We start from the raw sequence: 22,131 nt of genomic DNA, 5'->3' as shown, positions 1-22,131 counted from the left end.
CTAGGTTTGTTTCTCTGTATTTCCCTTAGAAATCCTGTTCTAAACCTAATTTCAGTTTGCAGCTCGATTTTACTCCTGACTAGCATACAGTTATTTCTCTGGCACAGACATTATCCTGTTGGGCCAATGGCACATCTCTGATATTTATCCAGGGAGGTGTTCATGGAGGGGAATTCTGCATCCTCTTGGAGTTTGTTTCCCTAGACAATGTTATTGCTTCTTGGCCAATGCACCAGGAAAGAGAAGTTATAGCAGGCAACCCAGGGTGGGAGAGCTCTGGAGCGAGAGGAACAGGAGGGCTTTTGGGCTACGTGCAGGAAGCAGTGTGGAACAAGATTTGGGACACACCTCTGCACGAACACGAGTGCTTTGAGGACATGTTAGCTGGCCGCAGGTGAACGTGCAAGCTCTACATGGCTATCTACAGCTAGTAGCCAGGACCCCAGATACAGAGCGAGGTGTGAAGAGAGACGAAATCCCCTCCTTTGCACGGGTACGGCTGTTTTCCCACTGGTGCAGGTAGAGGTAAAAAGCTAAAGACCCCTTTGCTGTTTCAATAACCTGCTTGTTTATTTTCCAATTAGGGAGGCACAAGCTTTTGTAGAGAAGTTTGAAGGAGCTCTGGGAAAAGGGAAGGGCAAAAAGTTGTATGCTTATAAGATGATGATGGCAAAGGTAAGTGCTGCAACGATGTCAGGGAAAAGGCTGGATACCTTGTTATGCATTCAGCACATTTTTGGTAGAGTTTATTAACCTGTATTTGGCAAAAGAGACACCAGGAAATCAGAATAAAACTTCCTGCCCACATTCAAAAAAATACTAGCCAGTTTCAAATCTATGACTATTACAGAAAGAACAGGGAAATTTCCCCCCCACCTGAATCCCCTTGTGACCTTACCTGAAGGAGCAGGGAAAACCCTTCCCCTTGCAGGAGCAGGGAAAACCATGGCTTTCTGGTTGCAATTTCCAAAACCTTGATCTGTGAGACAAGGTACCCCTAAAGGGGGGAGAGGCCATGCCAAACTCTTGCTCTGCCGCATGGACTCCTGTAAAATTCCATCTTCCTCAGTAATGAGGTGATAACAGGGAGAATGATGACTGTGTTTTAAGACTGAAGTTGGTAGCCAAGTTGCATGTTGTCATGGAGATTATATTGAGAAGTGAAAAGAAGAGCCAGGCCAGAGATGATGGCATCAATGGGAATTTAGCCGCTGGTCTGATGAGAAAGGATTCAAGCTCAGTATTTTATCAAACGAAATTTTGTTTTAAACAGAGTTGGTTCTGTATAATTTCTTTCAATCCAGAGCTAAGTTTGAATTTTCCACCCCTATATAATATGGTAAACTCACAGCAGAACTCCAGCTTTCCAAAAGTCTGTGAAGGCTAAAATTCAGATAATGAATGTGGACACATGGGGGTGGGAGGCTTTTGGATTGAAGGTAGTTTCTGAAATAGTCCAAAAGATCAGAGTTTTTGATTTGGAATTTACACCCACTCCTAGCAATGGTACCAAACCCTGGCATTAGAAAGCCCTGCAGACAAAGGAGCCTCCCTCTTTGCACCTCTCTGCTCATTGCAATGTTGTCTTGTTTCAGAAATGGGTGAAATTTAAGAGAGACTTTGACAATTTTAAAACCCAGTGCATACCCTGGGAGATGAAGATAAAAGAAGTGGAGAGTAAGTGGAAGTTGTTGTGCGGTGGCAGTGAGACACTTTCTAAGACAGCTTTGCCTTCATCCAAACAATGCTCCCTGATCCCCAGTCCCTGCTAGTGCCAGGCACTGGTGCCAAAGGAGGAGCAAGTGCTCCGGGCAGCTCCGTGCTTCGCTGTCTCCATCAGCGGTGGGGACTGTCGGGAGGGTCTTGGGCAACACGCTGGGGAGACCTAAGGGTAAAGGGGTCCAGGTCTTGCTGAGGATGGTTTAACCCTCCTGAACTCATAACCATGACATGTCTTCTGGTTTAAGGTCACTTTGGCTCCTCAGTCGCTTCCTACTTCATATTCCTGCGGTGGATGTACGGAGTAAATCTCGTCCTTTTTGGGCTCATATTTGGACTGGTTATAATTCCAGAGGTAAGTGCTTAATTCTCCTTGCAGTAATATCTTGCCCAATCCTTGACATGAACATCAGATTAATAGAACAAAAGAAGTGTCTTATAACAGGCAGCACTTTAGAAAAATTAAATGTATAAGGCCAATTATTTACAAAGAACAACTTACAAGTCTGTTACCGACACAGGAGAAAAAACTGGATTGAAATTAGGAGGTGTAAAATGCTATCAAACATCCTGCCCATCCAGCAGCTAAAACAGGAGTTCAGAAACCTAATCTAAGGCTAGTTTTACATTTTGACTAAAGTGAAGAACATGACCTATGATTCCTAGGTACAAGCTCAGGTCCATAAGAGCCATAAGCAACAGACTGTGCTCTGAAAGCGATAAAGAAAATCCCTCTTTTGGGCCCTCTGAGGGGCCCAGCCCTGGGGCAGCAGCCATGCTACAGCCCTGCAGGAGGAGCTGTCAAGGGAAGGAACCAACAATTTTCCAGCACTTTGCCAACTAACATTTGTTTGGGAAATATCCCTTTCCTGTACTTCTAATTCAGATGATGTACAAGGAAGACTTTTATTTTTAGTTTTTCTATTTCTTGCTGTTCTTGGAGAAGGGAAAGGATCTCATAGCCAACTTTATATGATCGTTTATTGAAGAATTTTTTAATGTAGCTATTACAGCGCTGGCTAAATTACTCAGTGCAGTCTCTCAAGGCTATGCAATCCACAGACAGTGGCATCTGTTCTGTTCAATGCAGATTTTTATGGAGCAAAAATGCAGCACAGAGTCTCTCCTGAGGACCGTGCTTTTGTTCTCCTTAATGTGGTTGCTCACACTATCAAAAGTAAAAGCTCTGTTTCCTCCCAGGATGAAGACACATAACCATTATCACTGAACATACAAATGTATTTTGTTCAGAACTATGCATATGGTAGAAGACTAAACAGCTTTCCTCTTTAAAGTATGCATACTGTTACTCATTGCCTACTGAACTGTTATGATACGGAGAGTAACTGGGCAATAAACATTTAATCATAAATTATTTTGAAAGTAGTTAGATAGCCCTAAAAAATAAGTGATAGATTATATGCTGGGACCTTTCTACGCTATGAATGCTAATGAGATATTTTGGTATAGGCCTGGTTCACATGGTGCCATCAGGAGGCTGTGCCATGAAAACTATTCTTTGCATCATTTCATCGTATGCTTTTTGCCCAAATCTAACTGCCCTTCACCTCACCTCGGGATAATTTTTCAATTCAAGACTATATAATACAAAATATACTGCAAGCTCAACCCAGTGCTCTTGAGTTCTCTCAAAGGAGGAGTCCTGCATAAACAGATAAAGCTAATCCCTTTACTGCATTAGACCCGTGAAGTTCAAGCAAAGAACTTCTTGCTAAAATAAGGATGTTTAATTTGGAGCGGTTCATTGAGGGATGCAGTTCCTTGACAAAATACTTCCTGTGCAATGGATGTTACCAGGGAAAGGGAAGTCCTCTGGCTATTTGAGTGAAATTAATTTCAAGTATTTGAAATTGCTGCTCTGGTATTAGAAAATCAAGCAAAAGGAAAACCAATCAAAAGCAAACCAAAAAGGACTCGTTAAGAAAAAAAACTGCAAAAAACTGTACAGTGTGTTCTCCTATACATGCATCGCTATTATTAATGTTCACCAGGTCCTGATGGGAATGCCATACGGGAGCATGCCAAGGAAAACTGTACCCCGGGCTGAACAAGCAACAGCTATGGATTTTTCAGTTCTTTGGGATTTTGAGGTAAGCACAGGAATGTTAATCATAAAAGATCAGTTGAATACCTCCTAAAACCCTGCAGAGGTTAGTGGCACTACAGGGATGCATTTGTTCCAAGATAAACCAAGAATGCACCTATTTCTTCTGGAAGATGAAGACACCTGCTACCACAAAATCTTTGTGGATCTCTAGAGATTTCTGGCCAAAACAGCATGTGCAGGCACCTGCATATGGATTTGAACCACTTCTGTATACACGCAAACACACACAGACATATATTTCATGGGTTTGCAGGAACGAACCAGACACGCTTTTATTCCAAAGGGGACACATCACCTCCCAACATGACCGGCTAACACCACCCGAAATGTGTCTCTCTGGGGTCAATGAGATGCAACAGGATGAAGTAAAATCCGCTAAGGTCAGTGGAGTTATACAGTTCCACACTGAAGGAAGTCAAAGCAGATTTAGTAACCCCATGTCTTATTGTCTATGCAGCATTTTCATTCATAAAGCACAAGAAGCCACAGTTATGTTTTTCTATCATCGTCAGCAGAAGCAGCTGACTATCTAAAATGCCCATTGATAAGTTTGGTGCAAATCACTTCAGCCACATTCACAGAGTTGCCTCGTGAACTAAGACAAAATAATAAGATCCTTTTTCAGAGGAAAAAACACCCCGTAAATATATTTCTGCTGTATTTTAAATCTACATAGAGCAATCTGTAGAAGTCTATATCATCATCTCACATTCATAATGTAGAATTTTGTTCTGAAAAAGCAAAAAATCTTGTGTGCACAAGAGCCGTTTTACTTCCAACTAGGAAGGCAGCCAGCACGCAGGTGAAACGCGAGAGCTGCTCGGAACCAGGCAGCCAGAAGGTGAGCTCAAGCTGCGGACCCCTGCACGGGCAGGGAGCACCTTGCCTTACCACTGAACTTGCTCACGGCCTTGGGAAGGGGATCGCTCCCCACGTCCCTGCCACTCCTGCTCCCCTGAAATATTTACATCAGCGTGAAACTGGAACCAAAGTTTAGGACTTGCACTCAAAGGGAAAGCTCAAGTTTCCAGCTGCCCGTGAGCACTTGGCTGCAACCCTGACTCGCACTACCCCCACAGTTACTCTTTGCCTTTGAAGATTTAGGCCAAAGGGATTAAGCATTTTCAGGGGGCTGCTCAAAAAAGAAAAAGATCTGTGCAGGGGGGGTGAAGAGATTCTGCTGCGGCCAATACCTTGGGATCTGACTTTCAAAGTTGCTACTTCTGGAAAGAGTTTTTAAATGCCTGTTGGCGCCGGCCCACGTATTACAAGTGTGGGACCCAGTCCTGCTGTAATAAATCCCATCACAATTTCCTTAGCTGAAAAAGCCCCAACAACTACTTTAACATAAGCAAGATTTAAAGGAGTTTATTAATAAGGCCTCAAATATTAATACGTCCAGGAACCTGACAGGGCCAGAACTTCGTCCAGCACCCATTTTCTGCTGAGGATGCTTTTAGCTCTCACTCTCCCAGCACTTCCACCCACTTGCCAGAATCCAAAATTCAGAGTGAATTAGCAACATTTTGAATAAAATTGCATGGAATGAAATGCTCATTTCAACAGCACAATGTAAAAATACAAGAAGCAGCATTTAAACTCATTGGTTCAGTAAAAAAACAAAACCCCAAAACAAACAAAAAAACCCCTGCAGAAGCGTTGCTGAACTGCAGCTGCTGATTTTGTCTGGGAGACCATAAATTATACATATACCAGTAAGGAAATTTGCTCTTGGATGGGACTGTACCACTGCATGAAAGGCTGGCTACCGTGACCTGCCAGTCTCCTGCCTGTGGCTTGGTACATACATCTACATTCCCCTGCTGTCACTGAGGGCTTGATCCTCTGAACCCCTCTGTCGCACAGGCCGCATCGCGTACCCACTCCTTTGCTGCTTGACACCAGGCAGCAATCACGCAAGGTTGCGAAGCAATCTCCAGCTATGGCTCAATGATGTACACCTGTACCCTCTGCAGCCATGAGATGTCAAATTAAGCCCCTCACAGAGGCTTACCTGTTGAAAATTAATATTTTCACTTATTCCAGTGTGCTCCACAGGAGAGGTGCAATGGGCAAACATATTTCAGAGCAGGCATAAAATGAAGAGTCAATGCTGTGATCTTGAAAAACGCAGTTCAAGAGAGACGAGCCAGGGAAATGTATGATTTGGCAGCAAGGAGGTCACATCATGGATTTCTAGAGGAGTAGAAAGGAATAAATCTCACTTGGACACCAGACACCATGTCTCACAAATGGAGTTTAAAGAACATACTGGATGATATAAGCAGAGAAACTCATTTATCAGTCCCCACCATTTGATGAATCAAAAAGACAAAGGTTTGGGATTGCAAGCTGAGAAAAAAACTTCACTAGCGCCTTCCAGGAACATTATCTTTATATTTTATGAGGCTTTTTTCATTACACCTCCCCAGCATATGTTATACATAACACACTATGAGCCTCAAGCAGCGGTGTAGTGTGCCAGCCGTGGGCTTGCTGTATGTCCCCGAGTGGCTCAGTGGCACTGCCAGCAACACGTGCAGAGTTGTCCTGTACCTGTGGCACTGCGCTTTGTGCAGGGCAAACACGCAGCGAATGTGGCACCTGGGGACACCAAAGCTTTATATTAAGTTAGGAACAAAAAAACTTGTGTTTTGGAGGGGCTTAGTCTAATTGATTAAATGAAGGTTGTCAAACACTGGTAGAGAGGCCCAGAAATCTTGTGGGACCTCCATCCTTGGAGTTTTTCAAAACTCAGCTGGACATGGCCCTGAGCCCCAGCACTTAATTTTGAAATTGGCTCTGCTTTGAGCAGGGGGCTTGACTAGATGACCTCCAGAGGTCCCTTTCCATATAAATTATTCAACATCTCTAAACAAGATCTATTAACAGCCAGACTGATTAACTACACTTAACTCACGAGTTGAAAGACAACAGGCAAAACAATAGAGAAGTACAATATGCAATATTACACATCAACTTGGATGAGATATGACAGAAAAATAGGGAGAGATTGCTAATGCAGATTAGGAGATCTGCACGCTCCTTGAATGCTCAACAGTCTGTACAGCAAAAAACAGATCTACTTGAGACAACTTGGTTGATATTGTGTCTGAGTTCTGCTTTCCACAGGAAAGTAATGCTTTGATTTTAGTATTTAGTTATATTTGCTCTGCAGGTGGTAGCCAGTAAAAGGAAGTAAACCTGCAGGATACCAAGCATCTGCTGCTTCCTAGCTGAAAGGAAAAGTTTCACGTCATAGTGGGAAAACCCTTTGCTACACCATTTCTACAAGACCTGAGTGTTTGATACGGGCTTAGAGAAGCAGCTGGGCTACAGCCACAGAGAGCAAAAAGGAGGCTTTTCTGGGAGGGATGAAACCCTGATGGATAAAAACTACATTTTAGTTTTGAGCCAGTATCCTCTGATGTGCTCTCCCTCTTCTCCCCTCTCTTAGGAGGATAAGCTCTTAGGAGGATGGTTCTCAAAGGTGACAGGACAGCAAACAGCTGAGAACAAGACACTAGAACTTCTTCCAAGTTAATTTTCCTTGTTTAAAGTCTTCATTTTTCACCAGAAACCTCTTTCCTGCAGAAGAAAAGTTGCACAACTTACACAAAGGTTTCATTTTGCTTTTCCTCCAGGGCTACATCAAATACTCAGCACTCTTTTACGGCTACTACAACAACCAGCGGACAATTGGTTGGCTAAAATACAGGCTACCAATGGCATATTTCATGGTTGGGATCAGCGTATTTGGCTACAGCCTGATGGTTGTTATAAGATCGTAAGTACGGCTGGCATTGTGCTCTCTGCATACTGTGTCTAGCAGCTGCGTCCCCCTCCATAGGCACAGCTCACAGCTCAGCCCAGCCTTGGCCAGAAGGCTGAGGGATCGTGGGGCAAAGGGGGCTGTGTGCCTGCTATGTTCATGCACTCAGCCTCAGCATCCACCATCCCTGGCTCTGGTGGGCTGGGTGGGCCTGGGCAATCCCCTGCTTCAGCCATATGCTCACATGCATTATTTTGAACACTCCCACCTTCTTCTCCAGCCCCGTTTCTCCTCCTCCTTTCAGGATCACATTAACTCTTCCTTCAGCATTACTACAGTGCCATCAAAGAGGTGGGTTTTGTGCATGAAGGAGCATTTTACTCACAGTATATTTCGAAGACTCCTTTTCCCATCCTATCTTTGCAAAAAAAAGTTCCTGAAAGACAATGTGAATCACACAGATGGTGCGAGGCGTACAGAAAAGAGCCAAATGCTACCAGACCTGCTTCTGATGCGTCCCCAAACCAATCAGAGGAGTTTTAAAGCGAGACCCCAATCTCTGCACCCCTGGTGCACTGTCCCTGAGCACCACTGAGGGCCCTGTGGCATCCCCAGGGCAACGAGGATGCAGCTGAGGCACTTCTCACCGCTGAGACAGTCTCTGCAAAGCCAAAAATAAAAAAAATAAAACCACTTGTCTCTGCCTGGAGGGCACACCATGCAAAGGTTTTCCTCCCTTTACAAGAAAGAATAAGCCCGTGGATTTGTATCACTGCTGAAACAGGCCCTATTGCTGCACAGTAGAAAGAGCCTCTTGAGCCTTTGGCTGGAGTGGGACATGGGGATTTGCTGTACGTTTGCCATGAAATTGCAGCATCTGTTGTCTCGCATTCCTTGAGGGACCGGTGCTAGGAACTCTAGTGGGAGTTACAGCAGGATTTCAGGGATCAAATAATAGAGAGGAAACCGCAGAAGCCCTATCTGCTTCTATGCTGATTAACAAGAATAATCCTTTTTCTCTCCCTGCATGACTTGCTGCAAGCTCTTTGGCTCCAACCTTGTGCAGCTACTGAAGTCTCACTAAAACTTTGTATTGCAGTGGGTGCATTGGACACCACCAGTGGTTTCTGACTAAATTTAACTAATTCAAGGTAGCCATAATTATATACTGTACCCTAGGACCCAGAAGCACTGTAAGTAGTCTTTCTTCAGTCATCAGCTGGTGGAAGCAATCCTTAACCTGCTTTAATCACCTGTGCTAGGGTTTTTTTCTACATTACTGTTTTTGATACAAGACCTGCATAGCCCTGAAGACCTCCTTAAACCTGAAGTCCAACGGCAGGTGTTAGACTGTTGCACCCAAGGACAGTCACCCCACTCCTTCCTCACTCACCATCAATCCCAAGCCACCAGCACTGCTTTACAAAGCTGAAGGACAAGCGGTGGCTCTGTGAAACACTGTCTGACCTTGTCACTGCACATGTCCTTACACAGGATGGCACGAAATGCCAATGAAAGCACAGCAGACGGGGATGATGAAAACTTCATTTTCAGCTGGAAAATGTTCACCAGCTGGGACTACCTCATTGGCAACCCAGAGACAGCGGACAACAAGTTTGCATCCATCACCACCAGCTTCAAGGTAACCCTAACCAGCATTTCTGTCTCCTTCTGGGGACGCTCCCAGCGCCTGCTATGGCAGAGGTTTAAGGGGAAATCTGGCTACCTGTACAGCATTTCTCTGTACAAACACAGTATAGCGCTGAACCACGGAAGCTCCAGCTTCCGTGCCCTCGGTCACCCTAATCCTCTTTCCAGGATTTGAAAAAAATTTGCTTTACTTCAGAGTGCAATTCTCCCACCACATTCCCCTGGGATGTGGCAGGCTGTTTGCCACTTGATGCCTTTCAGTCAAACCAGGATGCCTGTATGAAGTGTGGTTTGAACTTAAGACAAACTACCAAGTTCAATATAACCTGAATAGCATGGGATTGCATTCAGTAGGGTGAAAACCATCTGATGTTGCCTTAGGCTCGGTGCCGCAAGATACTCGCTCCAATTCTGTGAGCACCCCTGCTTTTTCAGGAGTCTATCGTGGATGAGCAAGAAAGCAATAAGGATGAGAACATCCACCTGAGGAGGTTCCTGCGGGTTTTGGCCAACGTCCTCATCATATGCTGCTTGTGCGGGAGCGGGTACCTCATTTATTTTGTGGTGAAACGCTCCCAGACATTTTCCAAAATGCAAAATGCTGGGTGGTATGAAAGAAATGAGGTAAGGGAACTTTGCTTCCAGTTTTCTGCTGTGTTTACTTGCCTTGGACATCAGCATAAACATTGCCATAGCTTGAGAACAGCATCCAAGGCAGGGGGATTCCCTACCAGGGCCCAGAAGTCCCCTTTGATACCTTTGTAGTTGTTTTAGCCAGGAAGCACATCGGTCTCACTGAGAAGTTCCAGGGCAAATTAACAACTCCTGCAGAGAGGGGAAAATACTCTTACAGTGAATCACAATAAAAGTCAATGGGTCTTCAGCACTTACAACACTGATGAGTCTCTAAAAATTCTACCTCAACTTGCATATTATTGCTTACAAATTCTGTTGTACTAGAAAGCTCTCTGGGTGTTAGAAATGGCCATGATCAGACATAAAGCTAAACTCTGATCTTTCTCATCCATCTTGAATTATGGGAATAAGATTTTGGAACCTTCAGAAAAATTTCAGTTGTTAAAATTTTTCTGTGTCTGATTTTGGAATGAAAAGTTGCAATCTCTAAGCTCTTCACAAAAGAAAAAAAAAAAAGAAAAGAAAAATCAACCTATGGAAAGGTTTAATTTCAATGTATACTACATTATTATGTATTTATATATTAAAGCCAAATTAAATTAAAAGCCATGCATTTTCATAATTCCCTCAGAAAAATTTAGCAAGACAACACTTTCTCACAAAATGATTTATTTCAGTAAACTTTTCCCAAAGAAAAAAATCCTATTAAAAAAAAAAAGTTTAATGTCTGAGACTTTCCTGGTGATAACTTGAGATGTGAATATATACAGTTCTGGGTACTGTACCCTCTGCTGGAAAAAAAAAAAAACAACACACAAAAAAGAGACCTGTGAATCAGAGCCTGCCAGTAGCTGTACAGACACAGTTCTCCACAGGCCGACAGGCACTGTAGGGTTGTAAAAAAAGATAGCACCTGCAAGTCATGCTTGAGCTAACGCTGACTTGCCAATGACCTCACTGACCACAGTACAACTTAGCATCTCGCACCATACTGAGGAACAAAAATGCCACTAGCACATGTTTTCTTGAGCTGCAAAACTGTGTCCTTGGTGTGCTTCCATTCAAATCTGTAATTGCCTATTTGAAAAGCAAAGGTGCTGAACGTGGAAAATAGACATTTGAACTGGCTAATTACCTTTATGCACACAAGCCAAGTCTTGCGCTTCCTCCAAAACTAAAATAAGAATCTCAGAGCTGATGCAAGCAGTACTACGAAGGACTTGAGGAACCTAAATATTCATGAGACTGGACTGACAGGGAACAAAGTCTTCAGAGCTTATCCCTTTGAGATAGCAGCAAAAGTGCTCCTGCAAGAGCAAGCCACACAACCCAGCCCTGAAGTCTGACACTGTGCTGCCTGCCCACCAGCCCCCAGAAGCTGAGCTCGTTTTGGCTCCCTCCCCTTTATAAACCTTCAAAAATCTCCAACCAGTTGCTGGCAGCCCCCATTCTGCTCAAAGTAAGACAGTCGCTGTTGTTACTATTAGTAGTAATCTCCTGTTTGTCATGCGGCAGGTTGAAATTGTGATGTCCTTGCTAGGCATGTTTTGCCCTCCACTGTTTGAAACCATCGCTGCACTAGAAAATTACCATCCCCGCATCGGGCTGAAATGGCAGCTGGGGCGGATCTTCGCACTCTTCCTTGGGAACCTCTACACGTTTTTATTGGCTTTGATGGATGATGTCAACGAAAAAGTAAGACCTGAGCTGAAAAGCCACATTCACTAGCATTTTCCAGAGCCACTGTTGAGAGCAACCCATCCCTACAGCCAGTACGAATGATCACCCACTTTGCAGCAGGCACTTCCCCCATCCCTTCCTCTCGAGCATCACCTGCAGCGCCCCAGGGAGACTCACTGACCAGAGAGGTTTCCAGAGTGTCCAGATCCTCTTTACAGCCCTGAAAAGAGAGTGGTTATTGTCTCCTGCAATCATGGCATGTTAGGGTAATTTGATTTTTTTCTCCATCTGACACCGTTGGCAATTTCTAGTAACACAGACCCCAAGGATATAGTTTATAATCCTCCTCCCCTGTCCTCCCCTCTTTAACATTATCCTAGTAGCGTGTTGCAGGCAGATAACTGCAGGAAAGGATAAACGTCTAACTGATCCACAGAAAAAATGACTCTGTTTTAAGCTGAGAAGAATTGGAGTAATCGGGGAGGTTTGCTCTGCCCAGAAAAACTATGAAGAAAGTGAGGAAGGACATCTGGGTGGAGGCTTCCTCTGCACACGGTAGTCTTGAAGGAGGTCTGGCTTCTTCATGTGCAGGGAGCAGGCTGCTAGCTCCCCAAAACTCACCATGCCCCTATCTGCTTTTAGTCTGGAAGGGCTGCTGCTCCCCTGCTCCTGGACAAAGAGAAGGAGTTTCTGTGCTATTGCCAGCTGCAACTCTGTTGTAAACAGATGCTGATATGACGGGTGGTAACCAGTAGGGAGGAGAGGGGAACCCAATGCCCTGGGTCTCTCCAAACACCTCCTCTGGGACCCCTGTTTCCTGATGTTTTTGGCTGGGGGGGTCTTTTCGTTGCAGCTGGCTGAAGAGGACGTGGTGAAGAACATCACACACTGGACGCTGCTTGGCCACCACAACTTGTCTGCTGTGAACGGCAGCACGGCCACCCCACCTCCCCTTGATCCTGCAGACGTGCCCAGGGGACCCTGCTGGGAGACAACAGTCGGCATTGTAAGAAATTCATTACGTAGTAAGTCTCTGGGCTGGTTTGGGGTAGGGTTTTTTTTTTTCAGTTGTTGATGTTTTTAGCATTTCCAGGCTTGAAGTTTTCCTCGCAAATGGCATCTCCTTTCCTGACTCTCACATAGCAGCACCAAGGCAGTGTAAGTCCTTGGCCATGGTTCTCAAGCCATGGTGGTGAAATCCCCAGCTAGAAGCGCCCAGGGCATGCAGAGTTCTGCGGCACTTGCCATGAAGAGAACAAAAGGCCAGGTAGTCTGCAGCCATGCCTGCGTCGTGTGTTTGTTCAGATCACAACTGTGCCTTTGAAGCAAACCTGTCTTCTCCACTTATTGCTGCACTTCAGTTCATGTTGCAGAGTGGCTTTGGAGCACAAATAAAACCCAACCAGAGGATATGCCTCAAGGGAACTCCTGACACATCCCAATCTCTAATGTGTTGTGAGGCCATGGGACAAGAGCAGAATTAGGCAAAAATAACCCCCCTGAAATGTATGCAGGGTGGCCTTCAAGTCCTCAGAGATTCACCCCACAAACCCACCCTGCAACCTTCACCTCGCACCAGGAAGTTCTGCAGCCAGATTATGCACAACTTAAAAAGTAAAAGCAATTATTTAATGGCTGATACAGACAGCTAGGGCTTACCAAGATACAAGGCTACGCATTACTATGTACATCCAACGGGTCTTCACTAGCCAAGTGGTTTTCAGACACTTGACTAGTGAAGCTGGGGAGAGACCAGCCACCATCACTCCTCATAAGGGACTGACTCTCAGTGCAGTTGAGCTGTCATACTCCAGATCCTTGTTTTTTCCCCTCAAACTTTTAAACCTTTTCTTGTAAGTGCTTTTCCTTTTGAATCCTTGGGACACCAGCTATCTCACCCTACAAGTCTTACTTCTGCCAGAAATTTTACCATTCTTGTCTTGCAAATCTCCCCTCTCTACACTTCCTTGCAGCTCTTGTTTACAACGGAGCAATTTCCTCAGGAGTCCACATGAAGGTTACAGAGCTAAGCTATAGCAGAGCTATGCACAATCAAAATTACCCTCAGCATATGTATGTTTTACACTGGCAGTATTGCGGCAATTACATTCTGCTTCCATTTTATGTGCTGCCACAACATATAGTGTATTCAATAGTGCTAGTAACAACTATCAGGGCTAATGGCTGTAAGGGAGCTCATGGTTCCCAAGCACAGAGCTAAAGCTTAGGCACTGCTGAGCATTTGAAAACAGGCAAGGAATTGGCTCATGGCATGCTTTTCTGAAGGTCACTGTCATATAAAGACAAATGTATTAATAAAAAAATACAGTCCCAAATGCAGTATTGTAATTACAGGCGCTAAATGTTTTTTCATTGTTTTGAATTGCAGGAGTTTGTAAGGCTCACTGTGTCTGATATCCTGGTGACCTACATAACCATCCTGGTGGGAGATTTCATCCGAGCTTGCTTCGTCAGATTTGTGAACTACTGTTGGTGCTGGGACCTAGAGGCTGGATTTGTAAGTGAAATTTGTAAGTGAAAGTGGATTCAAAGCTGAAAAGACAGAAGTAATTTGGGGCCATTTGGTCACATGCTACAAACAGATTGGTTTTAAATGCTTCCAGTGGTCCTCTGCTCTTGTCAGATGCTTAATTGGTGTAGGTAGTCTCTGCATCACTTCTCTGGATCAATCAGTTCCATCCCAGATAAAGCCCTAGAAAAATCAATTTCTCTCCTCCACCTCAGGACTTTAAAACATGAAGTTGTAAAAATAAAAAAAACTAATCAGATGTTCATTCAGTTGTTATAACCACAAAATTTTGGGCCCTTCTAAACCTCTTCTCAAAGCCGCAGACATTCCTGTTCGTTGCCCGCTCCACAGGCAGCCGCATGCGCTACTCACAGCACTGTCTTCTGATCAATGATGGAATCTGGCGTTACTTCTGCTGCAGTGGAGCAAGGAGTGTTTCCTTACCTTCTCATGTATGCGTAACACACAACAGCGCAGGACTCTGGTATTCACAAAGGCTACATAACCAGAGCAGCCAGTACTGGAGCTGCACAAATACAGAAGCAAACAATGAAAAAACAGTCCATTGTTTCACATAAGAAGTGACAAAAACAGATAGATTCAAACAGAGATGGAAATTCCTTGTGAGGCTGCAGTTACAGCAGTGTACCAGCTGCCTAGCTGTCATACTGGAAGGGTTTCCAGGAGGGATCTGGAGAAAAGCGGAGGAGGGCTTTGAAGGTGTCTACAGGGGCCTGGGCAAGCAAGGGCGGTTGGGGCACAACAGGCATTTTGTATTTCTTCTGGAGGAGGCAGACGACATTTCCATGGGCCAAGGGATTTCGGAGCTCAGAGGACCTCCCTGGCAGACAAGTAGCATGAAATTGCTCCCATTGCATGTGCTCACAGACCACAGTCTTGTTGAAGCTTCTGGTTTCCTCCTCCTGGCCACGTCCTCCTCTCACTTTGTTGGCCACCTTTGACTTTTTTTTTTAGACGCTTTCCTCAAAACGACTTTTGGAAATATCATCATTCTTAAGATCTCCATTTTACAAGTAGCTGGAAGTCTCTTCTGTCCTGCAGGCATTCCTTGATGTATAAACACCCACACTCCCTCATTTCCTGGACATCCCTCTTCCAATTCCCAGTGACATATAAAAAGAGCTACTTTGGGGATTATTCTGTACTTCTCTCTCTCTTCTCCCCTGGCTGCGAGGCAATTTTGCATGGAGAAAAAAACCCCAATCAGCATCTCTCAGGGGATTACCAGACTAACATGCTCCAGCATATCGGCTTTTGCAAATGAGCAGTCCAACCCAGGGAGCTCAGAAGGAGCAAAGTGAGGCCCTTATTTATTAGGACTAAGCAGTAGCATTAATTTGCAGCCCATAATGTGGGCATCACTAGAGGGCTGGCAGTCTGGCAAAGGCAAATCTCTCCGTGCATGCCAAGTGGCTCCCATTGTAGTTACAGAAGGAAGAAAGCACTGTCGGCTTCCCTCCTCTTTTTCCCTTACATCTTTGGGAGATTCATGTATTCTGCCTGGTCCTATGTGTATTACTTCACTGGTGCTCAAGTAGGGGTTGGTTTTTTTCCCCCTGGCCCAGGAATGAAAAAGGAGTGAAAGATGGTTTGATAACAGCCATCTAACCCAACATAGCCACGGGCACCAGCACAATTGTACATGTGTTTTTCTAATGTATACAGTGAATAAGTCTCATGTTTAACCCAGCCTTCTCACAGAGAAGTACTCATGGCAGAGGACAGCAGGTGCTGAAAGCTGTCTTTATTTCCATAGGAAAAAGAAGCCAATATTAACATCTAGCTAAAGATTTGAAATAGAAATGGATCAGAATCAAAAGAACAAAGAAAACAATGTTTGCACCCATCCCTTTCCAAAGCTGTGAGCAGTCAGCTGAGCAAGACTGACTAGGCAGGCTCCTGTTGAGTTTTCATCATAGAAAACAAACATCTTAAAGCTCAACCTATGAAGTGCTGACAGTACTAAGTACTTGCAAATTGCATGAAAAAGAGACGTACTGCACAGGACATTTCAAACACATAAGGGTATCACCCGTCACTTCTTAGAACAGTGTTCTCTGCATTGCAGTAAAAAATTTTTGTTTTTCAAGAAAACGTAAAAGAAAAACTTTACACATAGTTTAATCTGCCAAAAGTGATCTGAGTTTTGTGCAGATATATGTAGAAGAAGCAGTATCTTCATAATAGCAAATCTAGTAGAATAGTAATTTATAAAACAACTAATACTGTCAAGAGATTAGACCAGCTTGTTCTGGACTTACCACCATTACCACCCACATCAGACAGGTTGCTCCATAAAAAGCAGTATTTTAACTACTGGCTAGCACAGAGCAAAATGTTACCAGACACCCACCAGGTCATATATTCCCTCACATTTCTCTCCTTTTGCCGTCTGTTTCTGTTCTTCAGCAGCCTGCTGCTGCAAGGCCTGGGGACATGGATATAGATGGCATAGCATTTGCCCTCCAGCTCATCGTTGTCACCGTTTAAACATTCAATATTTTATCAGGGTAGAACTGTAAGTCCATAGGCAGACACGCCAGCTGGAGTGTAAAACCTAGTCCCGTGCCATGGCTCCTTTGCTCACGGCTGGCTTTATGTTTGCAGGAAGAGACAAACACAGAGCAACTCTAAGCACCTCCATATCTCTTTCGAATTTTCAGCAAGCCAAAAGAGAAGCAGCAGCCCATGGCCTGGTAGCTCCAATTTTGCTTTCACCACGCTGCTGCTGGTCATTCGAGCAGTATGCACGCAGCGGGAGCCCTCCGAGAAATCCCTTCATACCGGTTTAAATAAGCATCCTTATACTCAGCAGCAAACAATAGCAGATGTCTCTAGCAACAACACACTCTCCTTTCTTTCCCCATGCAGCCGTCCTATGCGGAGTTTGACATTAGTGGCAACGTTTTGGGTTTGGTCTTCAACCAGGGAATGATTTGGTAAGATATTTCTTTTTTTTTTGATTGTTTTTTGCAATATTTAGAAAACCTGCCAGTGGAGTGCGAAACCTTCCAAGCCAGCCACAATAATCTTTGGGTTTTGGTTTTTCTGATTGCTTGGCTTTCTGTGCTTGACTATAAAAGCAGAAAATGTAAAAATGCCGGCTTACTTGTCCAAGAGGAGTAGCAGTGGCATAACTGAAGCAGAGATCAGTTGTGCAAACCATACCCCACTCTCACTTTTATAAGATCATTTTTTTCCAGTGGTAAAAACGTATTAAGATGGTCCATGTGCTGGGGGAAGAGATCAGAAAGGGTTCTGGGGGCAGCATGAGCTTACACGTCAATGCAAGGGTGGGCACGGAGCCAGCTAGAGCAGGTTGGGCAGGAGGGGCACATCCCAAAACTGCACTAAGGGAGGGCAAACAGGAGCTGCTCTGCCCTGCTGTGGCAGCACCAGAGGAACAGGCAACAGCACAAAGCACCCTCACCCCTGCGAGCAAAGTTTCTTTTGCCATAGATTGACAATTTCTGCCTGTTCCCCTGCTACACCACCTGTGCAGATTTAAGGGACTCTCTCCCTGTTGGTTATGTTCGCCTGACATTTTCCAAGCTATGTTCAAGTGACTTTTGTCACAAACTGAAAATCTTTCTTTGCAACCACTGAGGGGTCTGAGATGTCACTGGTCCTCAATGCAGTGGTTACCAGGTAGCTTTTCCTGTGGGAGCACAAGCCAGCCCGCACAGACTTCATTTGTGGGCAAACTTGCCATCACACAAACACTTGTTTTTCTTCTTCTGAAAATAAAAAACTTGCCAGCCTGTCAGAAAATAGCACCTGTCCTTCTCCTTTCCTTTTCAGGATGGGATCCTTTTACGCACCAGGGCTCGTGGGTATAAACGTGCTGCGCTTATTAACCTCCATGTATTTTCAGTGCTGGGCTGTTATGAGTAGCAATGTGCCTCACGAACGAGTCTTCAAAGCTTCCAAGTCTAATAATTTTTACATGGGACTCTTGCTGTTGATCCTGTTCCTCAGCCTCCTGCCTGTGGCTTACACCATCATGTCCCTGCCTCCCTCCTTTGACTGCGGTCCATTCAGGTACTAGCAAAACACCAAAAAGGCCATTTTTCTGCTCTGATACATGGGATTATTTTAATGAAGTTAGAAGGCCTGGACTCCAGAAGAGATGGTGAAATGCCTCCATTCCCCACCTGGTTAAACCCTTCACACTGTGAGGCAATGGGCCATACCCTGCTGTGGGGTGCATACAGTCAGCTGGGAGCACTGAACATGCTCTGAGCTCCTGTCTGCTTTCTCCAGCTTGCTCTGCAAACTCGGCTGCTTTGCCTCCTCTGCTACTCCTGGCGTTCCCCCAACACACATCCATGAAAGCACAAGAAGACAGCAGCAGTGGGACAGCAGCACGCAGCCCCCAGTAAAAAAAGCAACAGGAACACCCCTAAGGCTCTCTGGGAGCAAAAGGGGTCCAAAGTCTCCTTCTAAGATCTTCCATAGAGCCAAGAACTCCCACAGCACGAGATCTATTTCACGTTTTGAATTTCGTTGGAAAAGAACAGGAAATGGATAGGTCTGTGCCTGAAGAGTTGCAGATACTATTTTTTTAAAAAAAAGCCTTTTTCATTTTTTAATTAGAACAGAATCAGCACTGCACAGAGCATACAGTGGACAGATTAACATGCCAATAAAGTCTAATTTGAGTAATGCCATTTCCTGGGCCTGTTAAGTCTGACTCAGCAAGCAGCTAGCTTGGAACAAATTGTTCCCGTAGATGCACTGGTTTAGGTTATCCAGTTGCTAATGGAGAATAAGAACAGAAAGCTAAAAGACTCAGGGAGAAGGCAAGAGACCATAATTCCCTGACAAGCACAGGTGTCAACGAGCAACATCAAAAAATCTGACAAGAAACTTGTTGCACACACACTGTTATCTGGAGATGACTAATCTGTAATGTGAAAGAGCTATTTCAGTTCCCAACCAACCCTTCAAAAGCCACCTAGCCTGATTCAGACCCTTGGCACACCTCTCAGCTTGACTGAAAGCTCAGCTCTCCTGGGCTTAAGGCAGTTGACGAAGCTTGTACACCGTTTAGCCAAGTTTGTCCTTATTGACTCAAATCATCAAGACAGTGTCCAACACATTCCTAAGCAGAATCCTGCAAGATCCCAGGAGACAACAAGCCTAAATATGAGGAATAGCACTCGTAGGACTGTATTCACAGACCCCGAGATGCTGGGGAGAGGACAAGGTCAATTAAACAGTCCAGCTTTTTACAGAATTGTTCTGCTTTCATACAGAATACTCTCATCTGCTTTATCAATCTGGATTAAAATTACTCTTTCACTGAGTTTTCTATTAAGCATTAATTACAGCTTGCTATTTTTATAATTACTTAGCAGCTCTTCAAGTTGGCTCATTATTTCAGAAAACCGGAATTTGCATATGGAAAGTCATCTCTACCATGAAAAGGCCATATTTCATAAGATATTGATCAGAAATGTATGGTTACTGCAATCTGTAGGGTTTTATACATTTCAGAGGGGTAAATAGTCAGAACTCATAAAGGCGCCACATGTGTGAATAATATATTAACTCCAGGAGCAAGTTAGCCTGGCAAAGATTATTCTCATAATCAAGGGGCTGGGGTGGGGGGGGGGAGGAATGGCTGGACCAATAGATAATTTAAAATTAAGGCATTTCAAAATCCTTGGTGGCCAACAGCAAGCTGATGCTCACTGAAAGAGAGGAAACATGCTACTTAGCGTTGTTAGATTAGGAGTTGTTTTGTCCCTTCAGGAAATACCTACACTCCTTCACTGGCTGTTTGTCTTTCCAGTGGAAAGAAGAGGATGTATGAAGTCATTCAAGAGACCATCGAGCTCGATTTCCCACTTTTTGTTGCCAAGATCTTCAGCTATGTGGCAAATCCAGGACTGATCATACCTGCAATTCTGCTCATGGTGTAAGTTTTCCTTGCAATAGTACATGCCTGGCTGGGGGGGAGGAGGTTGGGATGTTAGTGAGATCTAGATACAACTTCTGCTGAGATAACAGCCCGGATTAGGGCAGACATGTGCTCCCTACCCCCCTCACCTTCACCCAAACCTGTTTCCCAAAATTTAATTACCTGACCCAATTAAACACAACTTAGCAGATGAAATGCATTGCTGACAGAGGCCTCATGGATATCAAAGCTGTCACAGCTTTCACATGAAAAATTTCAGTAGCCAGCAGGAGATAAATGGACAGTCTCAACTGCTTTTGACGTAATTTCTGTCACAGCTGGTGGTATTTACAGCACTGCCAAGCCAAGGCATTCAAAAATCACACTCCCAAAAATATGAAGAGGTGTGGGTTTTGTTTGGGTTGTTGGGTTTTTTGGTTTTTTATTTTCTTTTCCAAATAATACATCTGGAATTTATTTCAGTGTTGTCTGATCATTTTAGCTTTGAAACCACACTTAAATCCATAGCACCTTCAGCAGCAGTAGGACCAGGGCAGCTCTCTTTTCAAAAAAGATATTTTTTGAATTGTTCTTGAAGTTTCCATAGCTAGCAAAATGAGTGGAAGAGCTGTGGCCAAATTTTATAGGCAGCTCTGAACACTCCAGACTAAACAGTGGGAGACAGAGAGAGGGCTGGGAAGCGTATTACGTGTGTTTGCCTGCTCTGGCTCTTCTTTGGGAATCCACACACATTGGAGATGGGCCTCTGGGCTGATCCAGTGCAGCCACTCTTGGGCACTGTGACCCTTCATTCTGAATAAGTTACACTGAAGATAATGCCACTAAATTCAATCAAATACAAGTTCTCGTGTTACAAAGTTTCTTATAGACACAGCCTGAGAAAAATCTCAATTAAACTGAAAATGACCTGTCATCCCTTCACTTGCCTCGAACTGTTTACTCATTTTAACCTAAATAAATATGATCAGATACTGTAACTCGTGCAGACAGATCCTACGCTTAGAAGAATCAGATCAGATACATGCAGAAGACAAGAAGTCTCATGCTACATGCCCCTAGTACAGCCAAGAATATTATTGAGTTATTAGCTCTATTCCTGAGGGCTTCACAGTAGCACTAGCAGATGCTACCACAAAAATAAGATGAAGACTGCCGAGCTAATGCACCCCAAGTGGATGATCTTTATAAAAGGGCTGCAGGTCAGGTTTCTGAAGCTTTGATGCAAGCCTCCAAAAAGGTGGTGGGAGAGTGGTTTGAAAATCATGTTTTGTTCAGTGACAATCTCCTGCCCTTTCCTCCACTGACAGCCAGGACAGGAAAAGCACAAATCCAGTTTATCTGCTGAAGAGACACCTCCTATCACCCCTTCCCAGTCTGGGCTATTCCCACATAACAGCCTCACCATCAGTCCATCTCTCCTTGAGCCACCGTTTTGTCTCTGTCCCAATCCCCTCCGCAAACTGAGAGATACCCTATGTTCACATTACCTAAAACATCCTCGTTTCCTACCCAGATACACTGCCTGCGCAGCCTTGGAGGATATTAGATATTTGTGATATGCAGTCATTCAGCTCCCAAGAGAGGCACAGCCCTAACAAAGTTGTTGCCCTCACAGTGCCTGGACAAGTCAGACTGGCAGCCCCTTGCAGCGGCTCTTGCACGTCCAGAGAGCATCAGGTGTCTTGCAGAAGTGCTGCTCGCTGTGCGCACCCAAACTTTTCCTGGGATAATCCCAGATGAAATCATAGCTACCGTACAAGGACTTTTCCTAAGGCTTGAGTCCTTTTCTCCTCTCAGAAACTTTTCAGTTGAGGGACTCACATTATCATGTCCCCAGTTTTCTGCCTTCTCCCTCAAAGTCTTCAGCTTCTGCTGCTGCTTCTGCTGTGGTGCAGACAGGTAGACAGGGTCAAGCTGGAGCTAGTCCTTACACTGATCCCCATCCAGCTTGCCAAAATATTAAAACGAGGGAAATGCAAAAGCTTCATTTGGTCCTGATGAGCAGAGAGCCAGCAGTTCTCAAAGTAGCAGGTAAGGCAACCTACAATGCAGCCTAAATAAAAAAAAGC

The 22,131-nt window shown here is 44.5% G+C and overlaps 1 protein-coding gene across 1 annotated transcript in view; it reads left to right on the top strand.

Annotated features, from left to right (window-relative positions):
• TMC2 (transmembrane channel like 2) overlaps positions 1-22,131 on the top strand; it is a 33,405-nt gene that overhangs the window by 5,157 nt on the left and 6,117 nt on the right. Inside the window, exons 5-17 of the mRNA XM_009944988.2 lie at positions 585-675; positions 1,596-1,677; positions 1,968-2,074; positions 3,732-3,830; positions 7,492-7,634; positions 9,114-9,261; positions 9,705-9,893; positions 11,421-11,600; positions 12,439-12,591; positions 13,975-14,103; positions 17,008-17,075; positions 17,938-18,177; positions 19,934-20,059. Coding sequence (XP_009943290.2) covers positions 585-675; positions 1,596-1,677; positions 1,968-2,074; positions 3,732-3,830; positions 7,492-7,634; positions 9,114-9,261; positions 9,705-9,893; positions 11,421-11,600; positions 12,439-12,591; positions 13,975-14,103; positions 17,008-17,075; positions 17,938-18,177; positions 19,934-20,059 — 1,755 coding nt within the window. The remainder of the gene's footprint in view (positions 1-584; positions 676-1,595; positions 1,678-1,967; positions 2,075-3,731; positions 3,831-7,491; positions 7,635-9,113; positions 9,262-9,704; positions 9,894-11,420; positions 11,601-12,438; positions 12,592-13,974; positions 14,104-17,007; positions 17,076-17,937; positions 18,178-19,933; positions 20,060-22,131) is intronic.

Source organism: Opisthocomus hoazin, chromosome 4 (assembly GCF_030867145.1).
Source record: "Opisthocomus hoazin isolate bOpiHoa1 chromosome 4, bOpiHoa1.hap1, whole genome shotgun sequence".
Classification (NCBI taxonomy): domain Eukaryota; kingdom Metazoa; phylum Chordata; class Aves; order Opisthocomiformes; family Opisthocomidae; genus Opisthocomus; species Opisthocomus hoazin.
The sequence above is the reverse complement of the archived record's forward strand: the minus strand, read 5'-3'. Positions and strand labels throughout refer to the sequence as shown.